The 24,294-nt window shown below is 46.8% G+C and overlaps 2 protein-coding genes across 8 annotated transcripts in view; both read left to right on the top strand.

Annotated features, from left to right (window-relative positions):
• The first annotated feature begins 344 nt into the window (after window positions 1-344).
• SAG (S-antigen visual arrestin) lies at window positions 345-18,196 on the top strand. Of its 6 annotated transcripts, XM_054206731.1 has the most exons (15): window positions 345-1,694; window positions 2,298-2,358; window positions 2,450-2,494; window positions 2,794-2,987; window positions 4,261-4,320; window positions 5,464-5,531; window positions 5,724-5,859; window positions 6,219-6,303; window positions 7,566-7,638; window positions 8,578-8,715; window positions 9,029-9,106; window positions 9,898-9,921; window positions 10,348-10,412; window positions 16,432-16,441; window positions 17,095-18,196. In XM_054206731.1, the coding sequence occupies exons 1-15, from the start codon at window positions 1,605-1,607 to the stop codon at window positions 17,186-17,188; spliced, it is 1,221 nt and encodes a 406-aa protein (XP_054062706.1). In that variant the 5' UTR covers window positions 345-1,604; the 3' UTR covers window positions 17,189-18,196. The 6 variants fall into 6 exon arrangements, 5 of the variants coding, with proteins under 5 accessions (XP_054062706.1, XP_054062703.1, XP_054062704.1 ...); XR_008467122.1 differs by lacking the exon at window positions 16,432-16,441 and having other exon boundaries at window positions 10,348-11,153; window positions 17,095-17,152; XM_054206728.1 differs by lacking the exon at window positions 17,095-18,196 and having other exon boundaries at window positions 10,965-17,069.
• Window positions 18,197-20,455: 2,259 nt separating this feature from the next.
• Window positions 20,456-24,294, top strand: part of DGKD (diacylglycerol kinase delta) — a 63,085-nt gene continuing 59,246 nt past the window's right edge. For both annotated transcript variants that reach the window (XM_054204442.1, XM_054204446.1), the window contains exon 1: window positions 20,456-20,624. In XM_054204442.1, coding sequence (XP_054060417.1) covers window positions 20,460-20,624 — 165 coding nt within the window. In that variant the 5' untranslated portion in view covers window positions 20,456-20,459. The remainder of the gene's footprint in view (window positions 20,625-24,294) is intronic.

Here is a 24,294-nt window from a genome sequence, read left to right as displayed (position 1 = left end):
AAGCCTTTTCCCTGTGAACGCATCTAATCCTCTGAATCAACTCACGCTGGTGATTTCCAGAGCCTTCTGCAGCAACGCGCTCTGCTCTTGAGTCCTGTGTTATGTGAGGAAACGCTTCACTTTGTTTTGAATTTGCTGTCTGATCACTTTATGGGATGCTGCTTTTTATGACTTAGGGCAAAATGAAAAAATAATCTCCCTTCACTTCGTTAACACGTAGGTTTTCTGGACATCTCTCTCTTCTGCCCTTTTGCCGCCCTTCCCCTCTTTTCTTCTCCCCTGCCCCAAAGAATCTTATTCTACTTGTGTTTTTTTCTTGGGTACGAGCTGTTCCTACTCCTGTTTATACTTGTTACCTTTCTGGGCAGGTAGCTGGGCCTTATTCTGATGGTCCGTTCCGTTTTGAGTTCGATGATACCCTGAAAGTAAGGGGTTACATTCGGTTCTGGTTTAGGAAAATACAGTTGGACAGGTGAGTTCCCATTTTGGGTTTGGTCTGACTCCTTACCAATATATACCACCTTTCTAGGTCTTAGACTGAGCGTGCTGCGTTACAAGATGTGGGTATGTGAAGGGTTCTAAAATGGTATAAATGGCATTCTCGGCTGTGTTATTTCCTAGTAATTACTCTGCTTATGTCAAGACATTCTTCCTAATTGATGCTGAGCATAACTGCGCATGTCAGACTATACCTGTATTTTCTTTGAGCGCAGAACTTTTCACTTACTCTTACAGGACGTACGCCATTTCATCACCTAGCCGGTCTATGGGTATGTAGGCAGCTTTATTTTGGGGAATCCAGAAGAGCCTTGTGTCTGTGGGCAGGCTGTTCGCTCCTTATCTAGCCTTCTTTCCATTCATTCAAGGACACGCTCAACAGCAAATGTCCCAGGACGGATGAGACTGCGTTGTTATATACTTGCAGTGATAAAAAAACAACCCAAAAACCAAACAAAACCCCCCAAAACAGTCCAAACGCCGAAAGAAGCCCAAACCCTTATGTATTGATGTTCTAAATTTTATCCCATTATTAATGAGTGAGGTGACCTTCCTTCTTACCTCATGACAATTTGGAGCCTCTGACGACAAACCTTGAGGTACCTTTTGAAAACTGCAGTGCCTTGTGTTGATGAGATTACCTTTATCTGTACTCTTATGGATTTTGTCACAAAATTACTCTCTACAAACCTCTCTGCAAGGGCCAAGCTTCTCCCTTCCCCTCAAGATTCTTCTATTGGTCTTCTGATTTTTTTTAATATCAATTAAAAAGAGTTCTTGGTCTTTTGTAATGTTTCCGAAGAGCTGTTCTTAAATAGATGTTTTTATGTTTGGTTGTTTGGTTTTTGTTTCTGTTTGTTTGGTTTTTTGGTTTGTTTTTTTTTTAACGAGGAACTGCAAAAATGACAAGAAAGCCACCTTCTGTGCCATGCCTGAGTATCTAGTGAAATAGTCTTTGGTAAACTATACCTGGGAGTAGAGTGCTTTACCCACCAAATATAATTCTGCTTTTATCTCATCCACCTGTTTTTTTCCTGACATCTTTCCCAGGACCTTTTGGGGCAGAAAAGCTTCATTCACGCACGGTCACACACCCATCTTTGACCATGAGCTGCCCTGAGTCTCAAAAGACAGGGGCGAGTGGGAAGAATGCTAATAAACAAGTTATCTTCAAAAAAAGCACCCGGGACAAAGCTGTAAGTACCACAATAATGGGTTTATATAGGTATGGGTATAAATATATATATTTCTATATATAAAAGTCATGGGTATGACTTTTATTTGTAGTCTGACTGGAGACGTTAGAAAGCTCTTTCCTGCCCCCTTCCTTTTTTTCCGAAGAAGGACCATGAACTGTATTTAGTGCCAAGTTTGAGGAGGTGATGTAAACAGCGTTTATAGGGCAAGCTTCCCATGTATTATAATACAAGAGGAAGGCAACTCGCCTCTCACTCCCCCTGGGTTGTAGTCCTGCTGGAAAGCATTTAAAACAAAGCTGAATCATTGTCTTTTCAACCTGATGGCACCAAAAATCTTTACATCTATAGTTCTTTGTCCAATGTCCAAGTATATACTTTTGGGCGATGGTTTACATCAGGTCTTCAATTCCGATGTCCTGAAGCACGTGAATAATCCTGTTGACTCTGGTGGGGATCGCATATTTGCTGGGAAAAAAAGAATTCCGTTTAAAATGGAATTGTTCTGATTTCTACAAGATTTACAGCTCTCTGCTGTGTCCCCCCACCCAACACCCAAATACAACACTTCGTAGTTCAACCACCATCATCTTCTCCCTGCAGCTGACCATCTACCTGGGAAAGCGGGACTTCATTGATAACATGGGGAACGTGGAACCTGTAGGTAAGTCCATAAGGATACATGCTGCCCTTCCTGCTCTCTCAGCCCTGATTTTCTTCTCTTAATCTCTTTTATTTTTTTCCCTTTCTTTCAGATGGCGTTGTATTGGTGGATCCTGCAATTATCAAGGGGAAAAAAGGTTTGAGGTTTTATGCAACGTATGTTCCAGAGATTGTTAGTCCTCTTTTGAAGTGAGATGCTGAGATAGAACCCTTTTTATTGTTTCAAGGGTAGAAATGTAACTCTCTTCCCCAGTGAATGGGCTTCTCACTCAACGTAATGTATGTTGTTACATATGGTATGAATACTTACGGGTTACACGACAGCGTTGAAATGGGTTTCCCTGACTCTATAGAGCAGGAGGATTTTACATCCCCCCCCGCCCCGGCTGCATTGTTAGCCTGCTGCCTGCTTTACCCGTCATGTGCTTCTTTCCAGTGTACGTGTCCCTGACCTGTGCTTTCCGGTACGGCCAAGAAGACATTGATGTGATTGGCCTCACCTTCCGACGGGACCTGTTCTTCTCCAGGGTCCAAGTGTACCCACCTGCTGACAAGCCAGAGACTCTCTCCCACTTGCAGGAATCTCTGCTAAAGAAGCTGGGGAAAAATGCTTATCCCTTTTTCTTTACGGTAAGTATCTCCTAAGAGCCTCTGACCCTCTCCTCCTTGCCTGTTGTTACCAGGCTGCTGAGGCTCAGTGATGGACTAGAGACAGGGATTAATAGCGAATTCATGTTATGCAAAGTTCCAATTTTGAGTGACAGGTAACGTACCAATTTTTTTTCTTCGCCATCCTGAGTGGTAAAGTGCAAGAAGACCCTAACTGCACGTGAAAAGTGCTTTCCTTGAAAAGGCAAGGGAACATGCAATGGCTTTATGCTAGAAACAGCCCCATATATCCTTGTCTTCCCCCTTCCTGAGGGGCTGGAATACTTTATACCGTTGCCTTGGAGCTCATAAAGAAATTGCCAAATCCTTTCTCTTTAAAATTGTATGGATCAAACAAATGGATGAAGGGCTCTTTACCAGATGTTGTCAACAAATAACGGCTCATTGCCAAATTCTGATTCTGACGGGATGTGCTTCCAGTACTGTCAGTGATATGTCTGCTTTAGCATTCCCTAGGAAGATCCAGGTTTGAAAACCACATGCTCAGATATTGCAACAAATAAGTCTTTGAATGATTTTGCTAAATGGGTTGGTACCTATTGTAATGTTAACAATAATGTAATGTTAATAATGTTAATAGTAATGTTAATAATGTTAATATTGTAATATTAACCACGCAAATACAATCTAGTGATCTTCAAACTAACGGAGTCTCTCATGGGGTGGTAGCACTTGGTCTCCATGAGCTACTCTGCAGCCTTCCCAGTTGACACCTGGAGTTGCTGGCCCTGCCGAGGCCAGGAGCAATGGGCACTGGCTGGTAGTTGGCTGGTCTTTGTGGCCTTAGTTGTGTTTCTGACATAGAGAAGCTTTGCTCAAGCTTCAAGCCCACGTGAAGAGTGAGCAGCACTGCTGTGAGCCATATTGAGCATCTTGGGTGGGGAGCCAGATGTTCTCTAAGCTGTGCCTCTAAGGCTCTGTTTGATTTTTAGACCAGGTGCTTCACGTGCCTGGGCTTGTTTTACTTTTTCTCTCTTCTTTTTCTTCCTTTTTTTTTTTTCTTCTTTCCCCTTCCTTGGCTATTACAGCATTTTTTGACTAGAGGGACTTGTTCAGTACATTAAGGCCCCTATCTTCACCAGAACTTCAAAGGGTTACTATATTACAGCAAGTGGCCTGTTGTCTTCGGGATTGTTTTGTACCGTTTGTGAGCAATGTGTTAATTAGAGCATCGCAGAGTTGGAAATCTTTGTAATACAGCTTTTGAGGTATTTTTCCCTTCTTCCTCCCTCAGTTTCCAGATTACCTGCCTTGTTCAGTCTGTCTACAGCCTGCACCTCGTGACGTTGATAAGGTGAGACCGATGGGACGCTTGTGCTTATCGTGGACGGGGAAAGTCATATGGAAAAAGTCACGTGACTTTATTTGGCTACCTTGAGAGTAGAATAAGGTGATGCCAGGGTTTACTGCGCTACGCCACAAATGTCAGGAGCCTGACTTGAGAGCTACAAGTGCGTGTCACAGACTTGGAATTTAAGTCCTCAGAATGAGAAAGGGAATCGAGTCAAATAGCAGCAAGGCCAGTAAATCTGCAATGCTTGTGTTTTCCTTAAGGGTACCACATGATTTGCGGGTTGGCTGTGCATAAAATGATTGTAGCTGTCAGGCTACGTGAGAGAAAAGGAGACTGAGTGCCTAAAATCTCATAGACCGCTATAAATAGCACGTGTTAAGATTTGCTTCTGAATTAAAACAAATGCAGAGGAGGTCTGGCTTGCATGTGTGTGTAAACACAGCAAAAACCCTGGAGTAAAAGTCACCAGGTAATGAGAGGTTTTGTAAGGTTTCTGACACGATTTAAAATATTCCTTTTATACTTCACTGGACGCTCTCTGAACAGCTGAGCTAGACTAACAGCCGGGCAAGGTGGGACGCAGGTTGTAGAATCCAATGCCACAAGGATAAGCTGTGTTTTTTGCCAAGGAACGATATTCCAGCAAAAACTCCCATATTGCTCTGTAGACAGTTATCTGTGACTCACACAGATGTCCCATGCCGGTAAAAACCCGTTAAAACACAGGTCAGCTTGGCCCGATTGGCCTTTAGACATTGGGAAATAAGGCTGACCCAAGACAGGTATTGGCATTACAAAGCCGTTCAGAAACTCAAGGCGGGTTGGGGAGTCTTGCAGGCTGCTCAGGCTTCTGGCCTGCAGTGTGCTGAGACCTCTACAGCACTGCTCTCACAGGAAGCCTTTGAGGAGTAGGGATGTCATCGGTCAAGGGCTAGGCACTAAGCCTCGGTTATGGAACTTGTGGAACAGGTGGGTGCTGCCGCACGCCTTGGCAGGAATCTCTATTACAATGGTAGGAGGCCAGAAGAATTCGCAGCTGGCAGGAATCTGCCAATTTCTGGTGTATAGAAGGATGTTTAAACATCTACAGATGTTCTTGGCTTCTGACACTGATTTCACAGCTGTCTTCTCTCTCTCTGGCAGAGCTGTGGGGTGGACTTTGAGGTGAAAGCTTTCTCAACAGAGAATGTGGAAGAGAGAATTCATAAGAGGTAACAGAATGTGTCTCTGTCTTCAGCTTTGCCCTTCTTAAAGGGGTGAGCGGTTCAGTAACGCACCTTGGCCGATTGTTCAGGCTTGCCCCTCTTGCCGTTGGATTTCCTGGGTGTAAGCACATGTGAATGCAGAGCTCCTGCCTCTGCCAAGCACAAAGTACCACCGTGTTGTCCTCTGCTGCTTCCCAGGAACTCTGCACGTCTGCTGATCCGTAAGGTGCAATACGCTCCAGAAAACCCAGGACCCCAACCTTGTGCGGAGACCACCTGGCAGTTCTTCATGTCCACCAAGCCGTTACACTTGAAAGCTTGCCTCAGTAAAGAGGTAAGGAGTTTGCCCGGGGCCGCGGGCGTGATAGTATCAGCACGCCAATATGCGTTTTGCTGCCCGCAGCAGCTACTTTGGCTGTTAGTTGGATGGTCTCAGCTGAGACTGACTTGGCCTCCACTCAAGGGCTCTAATGTCATTCCTCTCATTAGCTACTGTTAGGGGAGGCCAAGACCCCATTACAAAGATGCATTTGAGGCTAAATACATCGTTGAAGAAAGGGTCGGGAATCCTTGAGAAAGGGTCATCTTGCCTTATCTGGCCTCTGTGAGAAGATTTAATCTGGGAGGGAGAGAGGGGTTCAGGGCTTGGGAGAGGCCTCCTGGCTGGATTTCTGAGCATCAGATTCCTTCTAGGTGTACTACCACGGTGAGCCCATTCCGGTCACTGTCACCATCAACAACAGCACAGAGAAAACAGTGAAGAAGATCAAAGTCCAGGGTATGTTTTTACTGTTGCTTGGGATTCTTTTGAGGGGTAGAGGAATGGTGGGAGGGCTGAAAACCAGACAGGATTTAGCGCTTGCAACAGCTTAAGCAGGCAGCATGGGACAAGGCAGGAATTTGTTCCTCCACCCTGTCCGTTGCTTTTTGTTTGCTGTTCATCAAGTGAAACACTGCAACTCCCATGGTTACTTGTATGGCTTAATTTCAGGTACTGTCATGTCCCCTCTGGTAAACAGAAAAAAGGTCTGACGCCTGCAGTGGGCAAGGCAGGTGCTGTGGGGAGAAATCCACCTCTGTTGAGAGGCCGGTGGGAAGGGCTTCCCTGTCAACTCCTGCTGACTCTGAACGTGCCTAGGTTGCATACAATTTTGCTTGGGGTTTCAGAAACATCTGGTGACGTTAGAAACATCTGCTCTGCCAGCGATGGTGTAATTCCTCCTGAGGAAGCCGAGGGCAGGGGCTGAGTTTCAGAGGAGTTTCAGTGCTGTGCCTGCGTTTTATTTGTGGCACTGCGTGTTTTCACCCCATGAGCCCCATTGCACGTGGACCTGTGCAAGCCAGTCTGAGAGACAAAAGATGAGAAAGAGAAGGGAAGGCAAGGAGGGAACGAAGCTGCTGAGGTTTTTACAAAACCCTATACTAGAGAAAGCCGATTCAGTGCTGGTTTTGGATGTGCTGTCTAGTGATTCCCAAATATTTTTAGGCTGACACGCCTCTGTCAGGCTTAAAAAGATCTTGTGGGTCCCCAGATTCTTTCCTCATCAGCGTTTCAGTCAGAATTACCCTATGGGGTATTTTTTGGTGTGTGATTGGAGGATATAAGCTATTTATTATCGCAGGCTCTTGACTGCAGTTTGGTATCCAGTCTGCTCGATGCTGGTGTCTCCTGAATGCAAACGCATTGACTACAGATAGACAGGAGATACCAGTGACCAGAGGTAAAAGTGGACACGCTTAGAGAAGAAGAGGGAGATCTTCATAACGGAAAGAGCAGGCTCCCAGGGGAAACCGTGGGTTATCGAGTTTTTGTTGTCTCCAAATCAAGGCTGAATGCCTTTCAGGGAAGATAATCTTTGGCCATTTGCGTGCTGTTGGTCTCTATCCTGGTCAGGCTGCCTGACCCTTCGGGCTCTAAATGGATGGGTTTTGCTGCTGTCCTCATCACGTCTTCCATTCCTGAGACTCGAGGAGGGGGGAGCGATCTTGTTTCTGATGCCTATGCACAACTGATGGTCCGCTTTCTCCTTTCTCACTCAGTGGAACAGGTCGCCAACGTGGTTTTGTACTCCAGTGACTACTATACAAAAGTGGTAGCTGCTGAGGAAGCACAGTGAGTGAATGCTCTGCTTATCCCTTCTTCCTCTTTCATACCCTTTAATTACCCTCCTCCTCAGTAATGGGAGGTGTTCCTAGCTATAGTCTTGCAGTTGCCCGCTGTTACAGTGCTCTCTCCTCTCACCTCACCTCCTGTGTGTGTTCCCCACACCACCTCTGCTCTCTAGGTGCAGCCGGTCTCCTTTTCTCCTAGCCAGCAGGTACCCTGCACCTTTTTTCGGGGAACAGGGGGAGGTTGCGGAAGAGGGGGTTTTGTCTGAAGAGCAGTTACCTACTTGAAAAACTTAGCGGGGGCTGTGGAAGGCTCCCCATTGCTTGAAATCTTTAAATAGAGATGCAACATTTTTCTGAAAGGTGCTGCTGTTTGGGTGGAAGTCATGGATGCTCTAGCTTGAGGTCAGTCGTCTTTGCACCGTTTCATTTGGTATCCTCTGGCCTCAGGAAGCCCATAAAAACCTCGAGCCTATTGACAGTGTGGAGAACCACTTGTGCTTCTGCACTGCACTGCATTGGCAGTGCAGCATTGAACCCTGCTTTGTGAGGAGAGCTGGGCACACACGGATATTTTATATTTTTCTGGCTTTTTTCTCCTGTAGCTTAGGGGCACGTTTTCCACTGAGTACTGGTCTTCTAAACTAGGATTTATTTTGTCCAAATTTAGAGGTTTGCAGCATAGTTTGACCTACTTTAGCAGTCTGCCTTAATGTGAAATTAATGATTTTCTGCAAGTGCTTGTTCCTTTCTGCTGATTATAAAGGGAATTTTTCTGACCAGTTTAGATGTAGATGTCTGCATTGTAGACAACTAAATTTGGACAGATAAATCCCGCTCCTTTTGGATGGGTGTGTAATCTGTTTTGAAATTCTCTTGGTTTGGGTTGTGTGACACAAATCACCGTATCGCTTTCCTTCTCTCACCTACTGCTTATTTTCAGGGAAAAGGTGCAGCCAAACAGCAGCCTGACCAAGACACTGATACTTTTGCCCTTGCTAGCAAATAACAGGGAGAACCGGGAAATAGCTCTGGATGGAAAGCTAAAGGATGAGGACACCAACTTGGCTTCTAGTACCATGTGAGTAGAGTTCTAAATGGTCTTAGCTAGTGGAGGGTTATAGAGAAGCGGGGAGGATGGAGGAGACACTCCTGTCAGGAGTTTGTACTCTAAATGTGTGTCCAAATGGGTTGGTCTACGTCGCATGAGTTAACCTGTCGCATTTGTTCAGGCTAAACAGTGAGCACAGATCTGGAGAGGTATTCGCTGTCCCTGGGGCTCGTCCGCTCTGTCCCTGTCAGGAGAATAGGATGTTCACCCAGTTCTTGCTGCAGCCGTATATTGTCGCTCTGTTGCCGTGCTGCCTAACGCTGCTGTCTGTTTTCTCTGCTAGTATTAAGGACGGAATAGACAAGACAGTGATGGGGATTCTGGTTTCCTACAAGGTCAAAGTGAAGCTCACTGTTCCAGGGTAAGAATAACAGACTCTTTAGAGTCTAGTCCTAGTGTTGTAGCATATCCGGCCTCCTCTAAAGCATAAACTGCCTGGAAATCAGTCTTGGCCTATCCAAAGAACTTGCCAGAGCCAGAGGGGCTGGATTACCTTCCTTAGGTACCGTGTGACTTTATGACTGAAGTATGAACCTCTGGTTTGCATTGAAATTTTCTGTTTCAAAGCCATAACTTATTTTGCGAGAACTGAAGCGAAACTTTGTGTGAGCCTTTATGTTGGCATTCTCGTTCTCCCAGAGCAGAAGGTAGAGACATCTGCCTGAGAGTCATCAACACCGTAGCTCAGGTTCTGTACTGATGCTATCAACACGAGCTAGTCCCCAGCACACAGTGCGAAAGAGGACAAGGATAACTCTGGTGATAGTCACTGTTTACATTTGTATTTCATTCATCTAGCCTTCTTTCTAGTATAAAAATGAGTCAATGATTTGCCTAAAGCATGACAGAATGACTGCTGCCATCTGTGGTCCTCCGATTGCCCTTGTCCTTTGGCTCCCAAGAAAGGACCCATGCCCAACACTCGGTCAGGATTTCAAAAACTTAGACTCTTTCTCCATGGGAAGAACATGAAAAACGAAAATTACCTTTTTCAAAACCAAGTTTATTTGGATGTTGTGCTTTGTGGCAAGTAGAGAGGAGAATACGAGGAAGGAGATTTCAATAGCCCACCAATAAAACAGCATTTGGTAGAGCGCTGGAATGGAAAGGCACTAAATATGGTTGTGTTTTTCTCCTTGTTTTCTTCTGTAGCATGCTGGGAGACCTCACTTCCAGGTAAATGTCATCTTCCTTTTCAGACCATGCAGTTGTAGTTGTTAATTCATGAATTTTTTTTACCCTCTTTCCTATTCCTTGTCCTGCCTCCCTAAAAAAACCTGCCACCATTAACTCTCCCCTAACCTGACAGAAATAAGAATTGCACTCAGCTGTGAAAATTAAGCAAGTACAAAAATATTTCTGGTTTTATGTACAGGCGAGTACATTCAGCACTTAATAAACCCAGTTTATTAAAGTGGCTAAGCCTGGGCTATTTGTGGAGAAATCAGTTTAACTCTTTTTGAGGGGAAAATTATGATTGGAAAAAGATGAAAGAACGGGTGAAGCCGGAGTTCAGGGCTCGGGCTGGCCGCAGGTGGGAAGGGTACTGAACCAGGCGTGAATGGAGCTGTGGGTCTGATGAATTCTCTTTTCTCCCCAAAGTGAAGTGGGCACAGAGCTGCCGTTCCGTCTCATGCACCCCAAACCTGAGGAAAAGAACCCAGCAGGTCAGTTATGCCTGGTTTTTGCCTTTCTTCATTAACAGACTGACGTGAAATCTTACCTTTGCAAGGCTTATAGTGGTTTGTTCTACAGGAGGCCTTTAGAATCAACAAGACTCCAGTATGGGGGCTGTTTTGTGTGTGTGTGTATATGTATATGCGTGTGTATATAGATCTCAATCTCAAGGCCCAAAATAACGGGGAGAAGGGATGCTAAGATGGGAGACAGGTGGAAATGGGTCATGTTCCCTTTTTGTCTTTCATCTACGGAGTCACAATACAAAGCACAGGGGCTTGAGGAAGCACTGCACAGTTCAATCTCATGACTACTGTGCAAAATGTCCTGGATGAGGTGGACAACAATTCTCCGCCGGATTGTAATACACCAAACAAGAATGAGTCACAGGAAACACCTAAGAGGCATGAGCATTGTAAAAAGCAAAATGCTTTTAAGCAAAGTTAAGACGTGATAAACTGTTAAGTGATTTTTTTAGAGTCCCCGTTATGTTGATGTGGCATTGGCCACGGTGTCTGTGCTGTGGCCTTTATGTTCAGCAGGTACGTGAGAGGAATGTCTCTTCATAGTCATGTCAGTAAATGAAAGTGTGGGAACTTTAAAGCGGTGTAAGGAACTAGCCTTCCCCAGGCATGCCAGGGCTTGGATCCGATGCCAAAACTGCAGGCCGTCTTGAGCATCTGTGTTCTCCTCCCACTTCTTCAGGCCCTGGCTGGCTCTGTTCTCTAATGGTGAGCATACAAGAACTGCAAGGTGCTTGCACCACAGCCTGTACAGGAGCTCCTCTGTGGCATCTGAAGCTGGAACACAAAACAGTATGCCAGCTTTCTGATGTTGGGGCTTGATACAGATGAGTCATCTTGTCCTGCCCCCTGTATTTGGACAGACTTTCATGGGCTTCAAACAAAAACCCACGGCTGCTTCTGCACTGCTTTTTCTTTCTTTTTCTCTTTGGGCCCAAACTTAACCAAAGCAGCTATATGTGAGAACATGACCATTGGAAGGACATGAAAGAGGCTATGAAAGGAGTTATCCCAACATAGATGCCATGTTCTATACTGGAAGCGTTAGAGAGCGGTGACTTTAGTCCTTATTGTGTGAAATTGTTGGAGGAATCGCGTGTGAGCAATGAGAAGAGACTGGTGATCCTCTCCACGCTCAGTTGCTCTGGTTGGGAATCGCTGTTTGCTAATTACGGATGTGCTGGAGTGGGCAGAGGTAGATATCTTCACTCCTCTTTGAGAATTGCACCATAGGAAACTCCCACTTCCACTGGGAAAACCCCTGCCGTGAGCTGTGCCAGCAAGGCCTCTCGGCACAGGCATGCAACATGCTCATAGGAGAAGCTTTTTGTGCGTGTTACACCCCAGCAGAGTAACACAGTGAGTGTAGGAAGCACCTTCAGGACAAATCCACGAGGCCTGTTCCCCTCTCGCTCCCTTTCTGCTGTGGCCGCAAAGGAGACGTCACCGAGGGGCAGCACAGGATACGCTACAGCAGCCACGCAGCCCAAAGCTGCCTCTGGCTGGCCTGTGAGGTGGGCGTCGGGTCCTGCGTGTTGGTCCATAGGACTGGTAATGTTGGATCACCTTGCAGAAGGTGCTGTGAAGCAAGTGCTTTTGTCGGCGTCACTGTGCCCAGGCTGCGGGTTCCATTTTCACGCTGCAGGGCAGCAAAGCTCTGCCAGCGAAAACACTGACACTGCTGCACACTTGATCGTGACCTTGAGTGGGTGATGCATTGTGGGACAGCCACTTTAGCAAGGGTCTCCTGCCCCTTCTGGTAGCTCGTACATACTTGAAGCATTTCCCTCAGCCTTTCCTGCGGCAATTCCCCTTCCCAGGCACTCGGGGAGGAGTTGGGACTGCCACCAGCGGTCCCGGCAGCGGTGGCTGGTGAGGGCCATCTAGTGTCCATGGGGAGCCTCGCAGGGCAGGTGGGGCAGCTCAGGGCTACAAAATCTGGAGCTGTCACGGATAGGGAGAAAAGCTTGAGAACTTCAAACAAGGATCTTCTAAAGGCTTAGGCAACTGTAAAGAATTTTACAGTTTCAGAACGGTGTGAATTTTTTTACGGGATGCTTTTTGGTGTTCGAGGTGCTGCAACCCACTTTTTATTACTTATGCTTCCGGCAGATAATTCCAGCAGAAGCACTTGTAATATGAGGAAAAATGGAAGTCAGTCAGTTCTCCCTTCTAAGATCATTTCAAAGGACGGCTGATAGATACACTCCTTCATATAGTGCACTCAAAAGGATGTGGGCAGAAGACTTTACAAGGGAAATGGAGAACTGCAATATTTCTCAGATCGCTTCCCCCAACACATCCTCTACCAAAGGCACAGCCCACGTATTGTTTGCTACATCAAAGCCTTCCAGGAGCTTACTGTCAGAAGACAGCTACAGTTCATGCATTTTGTACAGATGGAGACTGCAAATTTCTTATAAATTGAAAAAAAAATACCAGTAGTTTCAAGAGCTATCCCGTGGGGAAAGCCTTACAAATGGTTAACTTGAGAAATAAATGCTTTCTCTTAAAAAAAAAAAAAAAAAAAAAAAATACTGTAACAGCAGAAAATTCCTCTGAAGCCTACATAGCTGACTTGAAAACTGTGCTGGAATGTGGTGTCTGAGCTCATTACAGAGAATAAACCAGCCTTCTCTATGAAGCTTGTAAACTAAAACTCTTCCCAGCGTTCTTGGCTGGTAGTTTACCGTGCCCTATGCCTAGTCACTCTTCCCAATTGTGGGTTCATGCTTTTAAAATTCTTATTCTACCACCTAAGTTCATAAACTCTGAGAAATAAAATGCCTTTCATTAGTGAAATACCATTTAATTTGTAATCGAGCAAATCAAGACTTAGTTGCAGAGATGGAGCTTAAACAGCGTTTAGACTCCCAGAGGCCCCCAAAAATGGCTTTTTTTCTTTGTTGGTTTGTTCGGCAGCTTCTGTGGTGGGTGTAGGCAGGGGTGCATGCACAGGGAATTTTGAGATCACTCCTTATCTTCTTTTTCCGTTACTTTTTGTTTTTACTGATGAGTCAGTAGTAAGCAGCTTGCCTGTTGTACCTCCCCGCTTACTTGACTGTCGCTTCATCTTAAGGCACAGCTGGGAGAAAGGAAAGCAGTCAAAGCAAGCAACTTAGAGTCAAAGCTGAAGTGGGATTTAAAAATGCCACGTATTACCATTTATTCCTTGCAGTGGGGCAATGTCCTTTTCCCTTCGCTAGCCAAGGTGATTTACGGCAAAAGTAAATAAAAGACGCATAGCATCAGTGTATTTAATCACGCAGGGCTGATTTGAGTGTAGAGAACCTCAGAAGAATAACCTTCTCAAGAACACGGTTTAATTTTTTTAGGGCCAAACTGGGGCGAGCGTGGTGAACTGCTGCGTGCTTTGTTTCGCAGCAGAGTGCTTTGCCCTCTGTGAGCGAGCTCCGAAGTGTTCATCAGGCAGTGAAACGCGGGTCCGTCAGAGTGCATGGCTATTGCGGTTTGCTTGCTCTTTCTTTCCTGTGCCTGGAGGAGACAGCAAAGGAACGGCTTGCTACCTTTCCTTTCCCATGTTTATTTATAGCTCCCTTGCCTCGGACTTCTTGTAGGCCAGCATTTGCATGTTTCATGTGTGCTGGTTTTGCAACTGTTTTTGGACCCATGTGGTTCACAGGTGGTTATTTTTAGGCGAAGCAGCTCCTGTCACATTGGCAGGCTGTCTTTTCCACCGGTTGACAAAAATGGATAGAGATCTGTTTCTTTTAAAGATAGATTCAAACTGGGCTGTGTATCTTCATGCCTTTCCCAGACATGAAGACCTTTCCCAGTCAGCAGTTAGCCCAGCGGCTCCTGCTGGGTTTCTCTCAAGGCCGTGGCCTCAGCGTGAATTCTTCGGTCTGGGGTTTTCCTGCCCTTCTCCTGATGTTTTACGTTTTGTGGACCTATGTCTTGGACACTGGCCTTTGTTTTGGCTGTTGTTCAGCAGATGGTCATGTATCTGCTCCCTTGTTAAACTTGCACAAAAGGGCTGGTCTCAAGAAACCCGTAAATGCTTTGTCCCTTTAATATTAAAGCTATACCTGCCCTGTATTGGTATTCTAACTTTCAGAAATTAGTTAATTTTTTAAGCACTTTAATGTTTTGAAAAATAACACAGCCCACTCCCTTTTTTTTTTTTTCCCCCACCATAAAGTTAAGAGAGGTTAAAAGCAAGCTTATAATGAAAATTACCATATGCCACAACTTTAATTAGATGGAATCTTTTCTGTGGCCGCATAATAAAAGCTTGCAGAAAACCCTCTGCAGAGAGCATGATGACATTCTGGAGCCTCGTGGATCCTTGAACACAGCCCCCTCCCGTCCCAGTCCTCAAAACAATTGCTGGGATGCCAGTTAAAAAAGGAAAAAGCCTACCCATTCTCAGGATCCAGACAATTTTTCAGTGTTATAATGTTAAATAAGCCACGGGACAGCCAGAGAACTGTGTGGAATGGGCCTAACTCCTGCTAGGGCGCTAATAGCGTTTAACAAGCTATCTGTTAGTGTAGCAGCCTGAAGGTAAAGAAGGGCATCTTGGAACGTAATCTTACATCTGAGGTATATGCTAAGCATTACTCTGCTGCCACACTACCTAAGTATTGGTTCAATTAGCATTTATCTGGCAGTAAAGTATATGCCCAACTGAAACAATACCTACTTTTCCCCTTCAACCCATTTCGTAAAATTGGCTTCAAAGCACACTGGTGGGTATCGCACAGCTTCACCCGCATCACTGATGTCACTGTTCCCATAGTAATGAACGCTCTTCAAAGAGGGCAGACTATTTAAAGAATAAAAATTTGAGGAAAAATGAAATGGGAACGATGCTTTATGTGTTGGAAATTTTTGAAAGTTCAAAATATTTCATTTTAAATCCGTTTCAATCAAGCATGCGTGCCCTGAGACTTTCCAGCTTCATCTTGGCTTCTGTGAGTAGAGGAAACCGTCCTTTCTGAGTCTGGATAGATGCCATCATGAGTGTCTTTACATGGTCCATCCTTTGAGGCATTTTGGCTAGAGTGGCCCTATTTGGCACACTTTTAATGCTGACTTTTCCAGCAGTGCTAGTTTCCACTTGTTGCCCTTGATTTCAGTGTGCGGTGTGGGTGGGAATTCTCCGGGTAGCGAGTCATCCAGTCACTGAAGCATCCCAGATCCCTGATGACTTCTGTAGGATGATGGCTTGGGTGTGCTTTGCTCCCTGACTTGAACTCATGAGAAGTAAGCCAGTGAAGCGACGGTTACTTGCTAAAGATAAAGTAATTGTGAGAGCAAAAAAAAAAAATCCCTGCCCCCATTTCATCACTGCCATACAGTCTATTCTGCTCATTTCAGGCTGTGCTGAAACAGCGTCCAAGGAACCCTGCTAGTAAGCAGCATTCATTATGGTGCGGTTAGCAAAAATCCCATTGAAGAAGCACAAGTGCCAAAGGTCTTGGGATTATATTTAGGGAAGGTTGAAATCTGGAGTATTGCCTCAAGTGCATAAACTAACGAGAGACCGCATAGGCCTTTCTGTATTCTGATGTCGTTTGATTTTTAATACCTTCATGTTTATCGAACAAGAATGTTTTCTTCTCATCAGCTGACTACTTAAATCACGGTGACAGACCAACTTATCGACTGACCTCCTGACACCCAAGTGCTGTCATCTCTGAGTAGTAGTGTATGCACGGAGTCTCTCACAGCTGTGACCGCTAGCAGCATAAATGGGAAAATCTGTCTCTATTTCTCAGCCCTTCTGATGTCTTGGGCAACATTGCTGGAGTGCTTTTCCGTTGGGGAGATTGAGTTTTGCTTCATCAGGTGCACATATGCACATTTTGAGACTTCCTGGAATTCTTGTATTGCTGCAAGTCCTAGTGCTTGTCACTGTTTTGTCTTGTCAGTTTATAAATTTTTGCTAGTTTTAGCATCCACGGTTCTAACTACTTAGTGTGTCTTTTTTCCTCCTTTTGCTGAATGCTGGTGACTGCAGGGAAGGACGGGTAAGTTTCTTTTAATGATATTTCACATTCTAGCTGCAGTTGTGCATTGAGCCTTTGAAAACTCCTCAAAATTGTCCAAAACTCCACTGGGTTCACAGAGTATGAGCTTAAATCCAAAGTGAGCAAGTTACTGTGGCTTGACACATTACTGCCATCAGTTGAACAGCAATGACTGACCACGTGAAACTCATTTAAGGAAACACGTTGGAGGAGGGATGTGTTTGTGGTCAGCTGATCATCTGTAGCTCTAAGTTTCAGGAACTCAATAGGTTTGACCACATGCCCATATTTTACTACAGAATGAATAAGGATGAAAGGTTTCACATTTTATTTCTAGACAAAGACTCTTTCAGGCTGCAGACTTTTCAGCTAGCTGATAAATATTTAGCTGGAATGGACATGATTCAGTACAGATGAAAACCTCCTCAGTTTGTATCCTGACTTGCTCAATCGACTGCTTTTCATACTAGCTAGAACACCGCCAATGAAGACGGTGCCTGTGGGAATGTGATACAAATCCCTTTGAAGACAAAGGAAACATTACCAGAGTCTGCTTGGGGCTTCTCTTCTTCCTCCCATGTGTTGCCTTTAGTCTGCTGGTATAAAAAAATTGCTAACATCATTTTGAAAGACCTGTTTTTCTTCCATTTCAGTGAAGCAGAGCTGGTATTTGAGGAGTTTGCTCGTCAACAGCTAAAAGATACGCCTGATGGTGAAGATAAGAATGCATCCTCAACTGATGAGTGACTGAAAGAACAAGCTGCCAGAGAAGCTACGTAGTCTGGCATCAATTAGAAATTTAGGAGATAAGTTTCTAGTAAACTCCATGTTCTCAGTGCATGCATTGTCTTCCAGGGATCAACCCTGAGATCAGTGGACATAAAGTCATGAATCTCTATTACTTATTAAAAGCTTCAACTCTAGAAGAATGTAGCAAACTCAAAACCTGATGCTTACTGGAGCTACCAGAGGAGGACAGGAAGGCTGCCATGCCATGACTTTGGCTTTCACGGCTACCTAATAAAAAGGTTGGCTGCTTTCACCGCTGCTGAGAGCTGAAGTGATGGTTTGTGCAGCCTGCCTAGGTTTACTTGGTGTCAAAGAGTCTCTGACTTCAAAACATTAGTGAACCAAGTCCTAGTCTGACAGGCTGGCTTGCAGCCTTTGGTCATTCACTGAAGTTTCTCAGCGGACTGTACAAAACTGATTTTATCTCCTTTTGGTTGCTTTTGCATTTCTGCTTTACCAAACTCATCTAGTGAATATTCTCAGTGCTTGCCCTGTCCCCGTGTGTGGCTTACATCCATTTTCTGTACCATTCATGTCTGGCAAGTCATCTTCCACAGTGACTATAATGTTGAGATACAATGTTAGCTTTCTAGCAATATGCTTAACAACCATGTTATTAAAGATGAGAGGAATGTGCACTGTCCATGAATTCCTTAACAAAGCTCCCTATACACAACCCCAAGCAGAGAACTGCTAGTCCAGACTGAGCCTATATTTAATCTAGTTTCCTGTATGCAACAGCACTTCAAAAGAGGGTGCAGTAAAATTAAGGAGGAAATTATGGGGCAGCCTGCCCCGAGGAGCCTTTTCCAACATCCATCTGCCAGAGGTCGGTGTATGCTCTAAGAAATGAGATTGTGTTCTGCAAACTTTGTTTTCTCTTGTTGATCTGGATATTCTCATTATCCATGTAAATGTCTAATCCTTTCCTGAATCTCACTTATATTTTGACTGAAGTGAGTTGCATCAGCTAATTACATTTTGCATGTAAAATGACTGGTGTTCTCTTTTTCTTGTTTTTGCTCTAAATCTGCTTTTTGATGTCTGGTTTAAATTCTCCTGGAAAGTCTGAATGTAGGGCCTACATTTATTAACATAAACATATGTTGCCCACCCTACGCACTGGTAAATGGAATTAAGAGCTTCCCACTTATATCTCAGTTGACAACGATGTGCTTTTAACAGAGAAGTAAACGAGGGAGACGTTTTTGAGATGTCCGTTTCCTCCCAGCAGGAGTGGGACTCCTGGTGAAAGCCCGCTGTTAAGCGTGTTGCACTTCCATCCTGCTTCAGACCACAGAGGCTGCACAAACTAAGCTTGCCCCCTCTCTGGCTTAGCTTACGATCGATAACTATAACAAGCCAAAGCAGCCTGCTCTGGAGAAAAGCGTGGGCTGCACTCTGGCATTTCTGCAGAATTGTTCTATATACAGGCTCATTTTTTGAGCAGAGGCTTGTTTGTTCTTTCTTACTGACACCACCACAGTTACAAGCCTTACTTTTGTGGATTGTCTGAAGGCTTTAACCAAACGGCTTTATATGTGGTCTTTCGTGCTTAAAATACGTTGGGTTAAAAGTAAAGCTGCCTTCTGTTTTGCTTCTGTAAACTGCTCTTGATGAAGCTGCTGAAAGCAGAGTGAAGACCACAGCTGATTTTGCAGTTCCATCAGTGCTCTCACCTCATACCACCTGTCAGGGTGTTTGGCTCCATGAGTCACAGCTGTTTCACCTTAGATGAAATTGCTAGAAGCAGCATGTTTGCTCTCCTGGTTGTGAATATGCTGGTCTCGGAGAGCTGGTATTCAGGAAATCCTTTAAAGATGGGAGGAGGAGGAGGAGGGGGGACAGTGTGTGACAGTGTTCCAGTCTTGCTTGGAAGCGTGGCTTCCTCCACAGAGGTGTTTCCTTCAGTGTTCCTGGCTGTGGGACCTGTAAGTATGGGACTAGAAAACTTAGAGGCCTGATTTATTTTTTTTTATTATTATTATTCTGTTCTTATATGTCAACCTTGTGAAGCACCTCCGTCGCTGCCTCGAGTTCATCTGCTGTGATGACTTCTGTAAGCTAGCTGTGCAACAAAATCACGGCGCGCTGTGCTGTGCAGTGGGGAGGAGTTAGGGTGGTTATTAAATCTGTCCTTTTGCCTAGGCTTAGGAACGTGCTTTCAGACATTGGCTTTTGTTTAGCTCACGCTGGACGTTTGCTCGTTCGTGGAGGGAGCAAGCACGTTCTGCTGGCTCCTTCAGCTCCCCTTCCTCTGCCCTTCAGTCAGCAGACACTGACCTGTCAGATGAAGAGAGGTCTCTAGCTGGAACTTTTTGGCTCGTCTTGCCTTTCTGGTTCTGATGTTATGTCGCTCTTCCACCAAGTCAGACCTGTAGCTGCTAGTCATATTTACAGATGGAGGAGAGCGGCCCGGTCTCCTGCAGAGTGGTGGGACTCCATTTATAGAAAGCCAGCTCCAGGAGAGGGGTGCGTGCTGCGAGCCATGGTATCTCTGAGACTGCTGCTTTTGAACAGGGCTTGCATCAAATATGTGGCCTCTGTGTTTAGCTGTCTGCTGAGGGGCCTGGTTTGGTGACACATGCTTTGTCTTCGCCCATCTTTACAAAATCCCACCTGAAACACTCCATGCTGTTCCGTAGCTGCAGCTAATGGGACACGAGAGAAACAAGTGCTTTGGGGCAGAGTTACCTCATGTAAACGGAGCCCACGAGGAATGGCGCGTGTGGGGAAAGGATGACTCGGGCGAGAGTGATGTTGGGCTGCTTTGGTGCTGAAAGTGGCGAGCCTGAATGTGACTGTGTAAGATGGAGCAGGTGCAAAGTACCTTCTTGTGCAGGAGGTGGGTACAACAGGTATCGCCTCGGGCCAGGAGGCTCCCCAGGATTCACCTGTGCTATTTTATTACGTGCAGCAGAACAACTGGAGTGCTGGAAACACAAGAATCAGGCCTTTGGGCTCCCCTCCTCAGGGGTTCCCGTTTCTCTGGCCCCCAACGGCCACGGGGCTGCTCGGACCGAGCAGGGGCCGCTGTGAGCGACGCTGGGGCGGGGCGGGCTGCTGAGCTCCGTGAGGGGGAGGCCGTGCCCGGCCCGGCCTCCGCGCTTCCCCTCAGGCCTGCGGCGCGGGGCGCGGCCGCCGCCAGGGGTCGCCGCAGCGGCGGGCGGCTGCAGAGCGCGGCGGGGGCGGGAGGGGGCGCCGGCCGCGCCGCGCCGCACCGTGCAGCATGGCGGCGGCGGGCGCCGCGCAGCCCCAGGCCGGGGCGGTCGCCGCTGCCGCCGCCGCCAGCGCCGCGGCGGAGGAATCGTCGGACAGCGAGCCGGAGCAGGAGCCGGGCTCCCCGCAGAAACTCATCCGCAAAGTCTCAACGTCCGGGCAAATCCGCCAGAAGGTGCGTGCGGGGGCCGCGGGCAGGGCCTCGGGCTCCGGCAGCGCCGCGGCCGGCTCTGTCTCCGCGTCTCCCTCAGCGCCGCCGCCGCCTCCCCCTCCCGCCCGGCTCGGCCTGCGCCGCCGCGGGGAGCGCCCGCCGGCGACCTCAGGGCGCCCCTCTGGGAGTTGCCAAAGACCCCCCCCCCCCCCCAAACCTCCCTCGGCGGCTTGCCAGGGACCCCCTCAAGCCCGCCCCTCAGGGGACTCCCGGCGATTCCCCTCCACACACGCCCTGCTACTCAGGGACTTGCGGGCGACGGCTCCCCCAGAGCCCTCAGGGGGCTGCCGGCGACCGCCTCACACACCCCTCGCTCCTCAGGGACCTGCTGGCGACCCCAAAAACCCCTCCTCAGGGACTTGCCGGAGATCTGCCCCCAGCAAAACCGTCCCTCCGGGACCTGCCGGCCATCCCCACAGCTTGCCCCTCACAGACCTGTCGGCCAACCGCCCCTCAGGGACTCGGCCATTTCCACGCCCCCCCCTCCTCAACCGCCCCTCAGGGATGTGCCGGCGATCCCCTAAACCGCCCCTCAGAGACCTGCTGACAACGCCCCCCCCCAGCAGCTCTTCGTGGACTTGTGAACCCCTAAATGCTCCTCAGGGAACCCTGTAACAAGCTGTTTCCCAGGTGCCTGTCAACAGCTGCCCCCTAAACGTCCTTCAGGGTCTGCCAACGACCCCTTAACCGCCCTCGGGGCCTCCTGGAATTGCCCCCGGCCACCCAGCAGGTGCCATCCCCAAACTGCCTCTCTGAAGCCATGTAGGAACCTCCCCAGCTTGCCCTCCCCGGTAGCCCAGCTTAGGCCACCTTCTTCCCAGTGCCCGGGTTCAGACCTGCCAGGGAGCTTCTCTACCTGAGGGGTGATGAGTGTGCCCAGGTAGAGCAGGACCCTGCCTTACCTCTTCCATTCCTTACTCTCTCCCCCTGTAATATTTTCTTGGAGTCATGGAAGTCAGTTTTGAACTCTTGCTCCCCAGTGCTGCCCCCCATTATCCGATATTTGAACTCTAAAGATATCCTGTCCCTCCCCACCCCCTGAAGCAGCATCTTATGTTTTCTCCCCTTTTTTCCCCATATCAGAGTTGCCAGGAGCTCTCTCCTCACCTCCCTGAGCTTTCCGTGCGGGCCCCTGCACAGCTCAGCCATATCTCTCTGTCAAGTCGTGCCCTCCCCTGTTATCAGTTCCCTAACTCCCCTCCTGTGGCCCTTGTTGGACATGGCAGAGGTCACTTTCTCTCTATTGAGACCTCTGTGCTCTGAAAGGTGCAGCCCCTGCTGTTGTCCCCTATGGTCAGTGTGCGCCTCACTCAGCATCTTCCCCGCCTTTTCATGGTTACATCCCAGTTTTCCCCATCTTGTACTCTGCTGGTTTTCCTTTCTATAGCCGTACGGCAATGTTTAGCCTCCTGTCTGCTCAAACAGTGATCTTATGAGTGGTTAGTCTTTGTTCCCAGCTTTTTCTGCCCTGTTTTGCCTCCCTGGTCAGGTCACAATCCTTTCCACCCTGATTCCCTTGTCCCAGTCAGATTTTACCCCTCTGTGGTTCGTTCTGGAACAGTAACGCCATTTTTAGGAGCAGTAACGGTATTCTGCAACTACAACTGTAGTTCGTCTGTATTGTTACTGTAAAAGAAGATGTGAAGATTTCCTTCAGCCTTAGGCTAGGAACCACCCATAGGGAGTTGCCCTCTTCTGTACTATTTTTACTATAGCTACATGATTTTTCTTTGTAGCCATTGAAGTCCTGTATAACTCTTGGATAGTTTTGTGATGTGTTTCTGCTTAGAAGTACCAGGTTAGTTATGCTTCTGCCGTCACCTTCCTGTTGCCTCTGAAGTATGGGCAAGCATGGTTGCTGCTGTGTGGATGCAGAAGCCTTGCTCAGTCCTGATGCTCCTAGCTCAGTCTTGCTTATCTTGTATTCATAGCGAAGGAGAGTAAATGTCTCTGCATGATGCAGCTTCTGAAGCATTATTCCTAGGGATGCTTTTTCTGCCAGCTAGTTTGCCCTGCTTTCAGACACATAGCATGTCATTCTGCTGCTCGTCATTGTTTGTTTCATTGGTCCCAGTTCCGAAAACCCCCGTGACAAAGTATGGTCATACGTGAGGACTGTGTGCTGGCTTCGTTATGCATGGCTGAGCTGCTTCCTCCATCTGTGAAGGGCTGCTGACACTGTCACTCACTTGTTGAGTTAAGGCACTGAGGGTCCGGGCTGTGTGAGTGACATGGTTCTTTCAGCCGCAACAGGAAACAGTGAAGCCCTGTAGACGGGTTGATGTTCAGTTATCAAGCAGATCTCAGCCATGCTGTAGCGCCGGGCGACCTGATGTAGTCTGTTAATGTGCTATGAAAGAAATGAGCCTTGTGAGATCTTTTCCCACACGTGGGGTGCTGAATTTCAGAAATTTGTCCTGCTGGAGATTGGATGAACCTTGTGATTTCACCGTACCACTTGTGGCAGGGGTCCCATGTGAGAAGGGAGGAAGGATGCCATAGTCAGGCTTTAATATCTATGTGGTGGTGTCTATGATAAGAGCTAGGACATTGACTTTCTCAGTGCTAGAGTGGGAACTATTGCTTACAGTAGGGTGTTAGAGATGCTAAAGTAAAAGGTGCATTGGATTTTACTTTTGTTTGAATGTAGCAGAACACGCACCCATGTCCCTACTTAATCATTTGCCCTGTTTTACATCACTTCCTGCGTCAGCATGGCTGGAAAAAGCCTAAACCAGCCACTTGTACTACGCGAACATAAACATGTTAAGAACACGGATTATAAACAGGTATTGTTTACAGCTGTTAAGCCTCCTGTGTGTTAATCTGCAGAAGACCTTCAACTAAACAGTCTCAAATTTTCCAAGTAAGCCCAGGTATTATGATATCAAGGATTGATTTGTTCTGTTGTTTGTTGATGTCTTTTTATTTCATCATCTTTTCTGTATGCTGCTCTATGTGTGTTTTTTCCTTGCCCTGAGGGCAAGGAGCAAAGACAACTTTGTGAGTAATCATAGTTCTGATGAGTCTTTGAGGAGCTTTCTTCCTCTGTAAAGGCAGACCTAATTTTGAATTTGTCTGTTGAATGACAGAGAGCAGACTACCATGAGGCGTAGAAGCTGTTGGACAGGTCCGTCAGAGCGACAGTAAGAGACGCAGGCAGACTTTTACTGTGCCCTGAGGATATAAATCTCTTCTAACCACATCTTTTGCTGTAGTTAGGTCAAGACCAGGCCTGTAAGTACGGTTAAATCGACGTGGAAACTTGCTGTTATCACAGCCTTGAGTGTGAAGTCTGCTGTAGCCATGGAGTTCCTCTGAACTTACTTGTTTGTCACAGTCACAAACACTTTGAAGATATATTTTCCTTCCTCTGGTCCTGTCATCTGTTTCCCCAAGAAATGCTGTAAAATAAAGCTATTTGCTTATAGGACCATAAACCTTTAGTGAACTTGTTTCTGAGCCCACAGGTTGCCCAGCTGCGTTTGACTGAAATCCGTTGGTGGGGCAAATAGAATTGTTGGATGTATTGGTACTGTGACTTTGATGTGCAGTGTCTGAAGGTAAATCATGGCTAATATTGGTGTAGCTGAAAAATCTGTCCCTTGTGAAGATACAGGGCAAGGGAAGGGGG

Source organism: Rissa tridactyla, chromosome 6 (assembly GCF_028500815.1).
Source record: "Rissa tridactyla isolate bRisTri1 chromosome 6, bRisTri1.patW.cur.20221130, whole genome shotgun sequence".
Lineage (NCBI taxonomy): Eukaryota > Metazoa > Chordata > Aves > Charadriiformes > Laridae > Rissa > Rissa tridactyla.
Note: the sequence above shows the minus strand (reverse complement) of the source record. Positions and strands in the feature narration are given on the sequence as shown.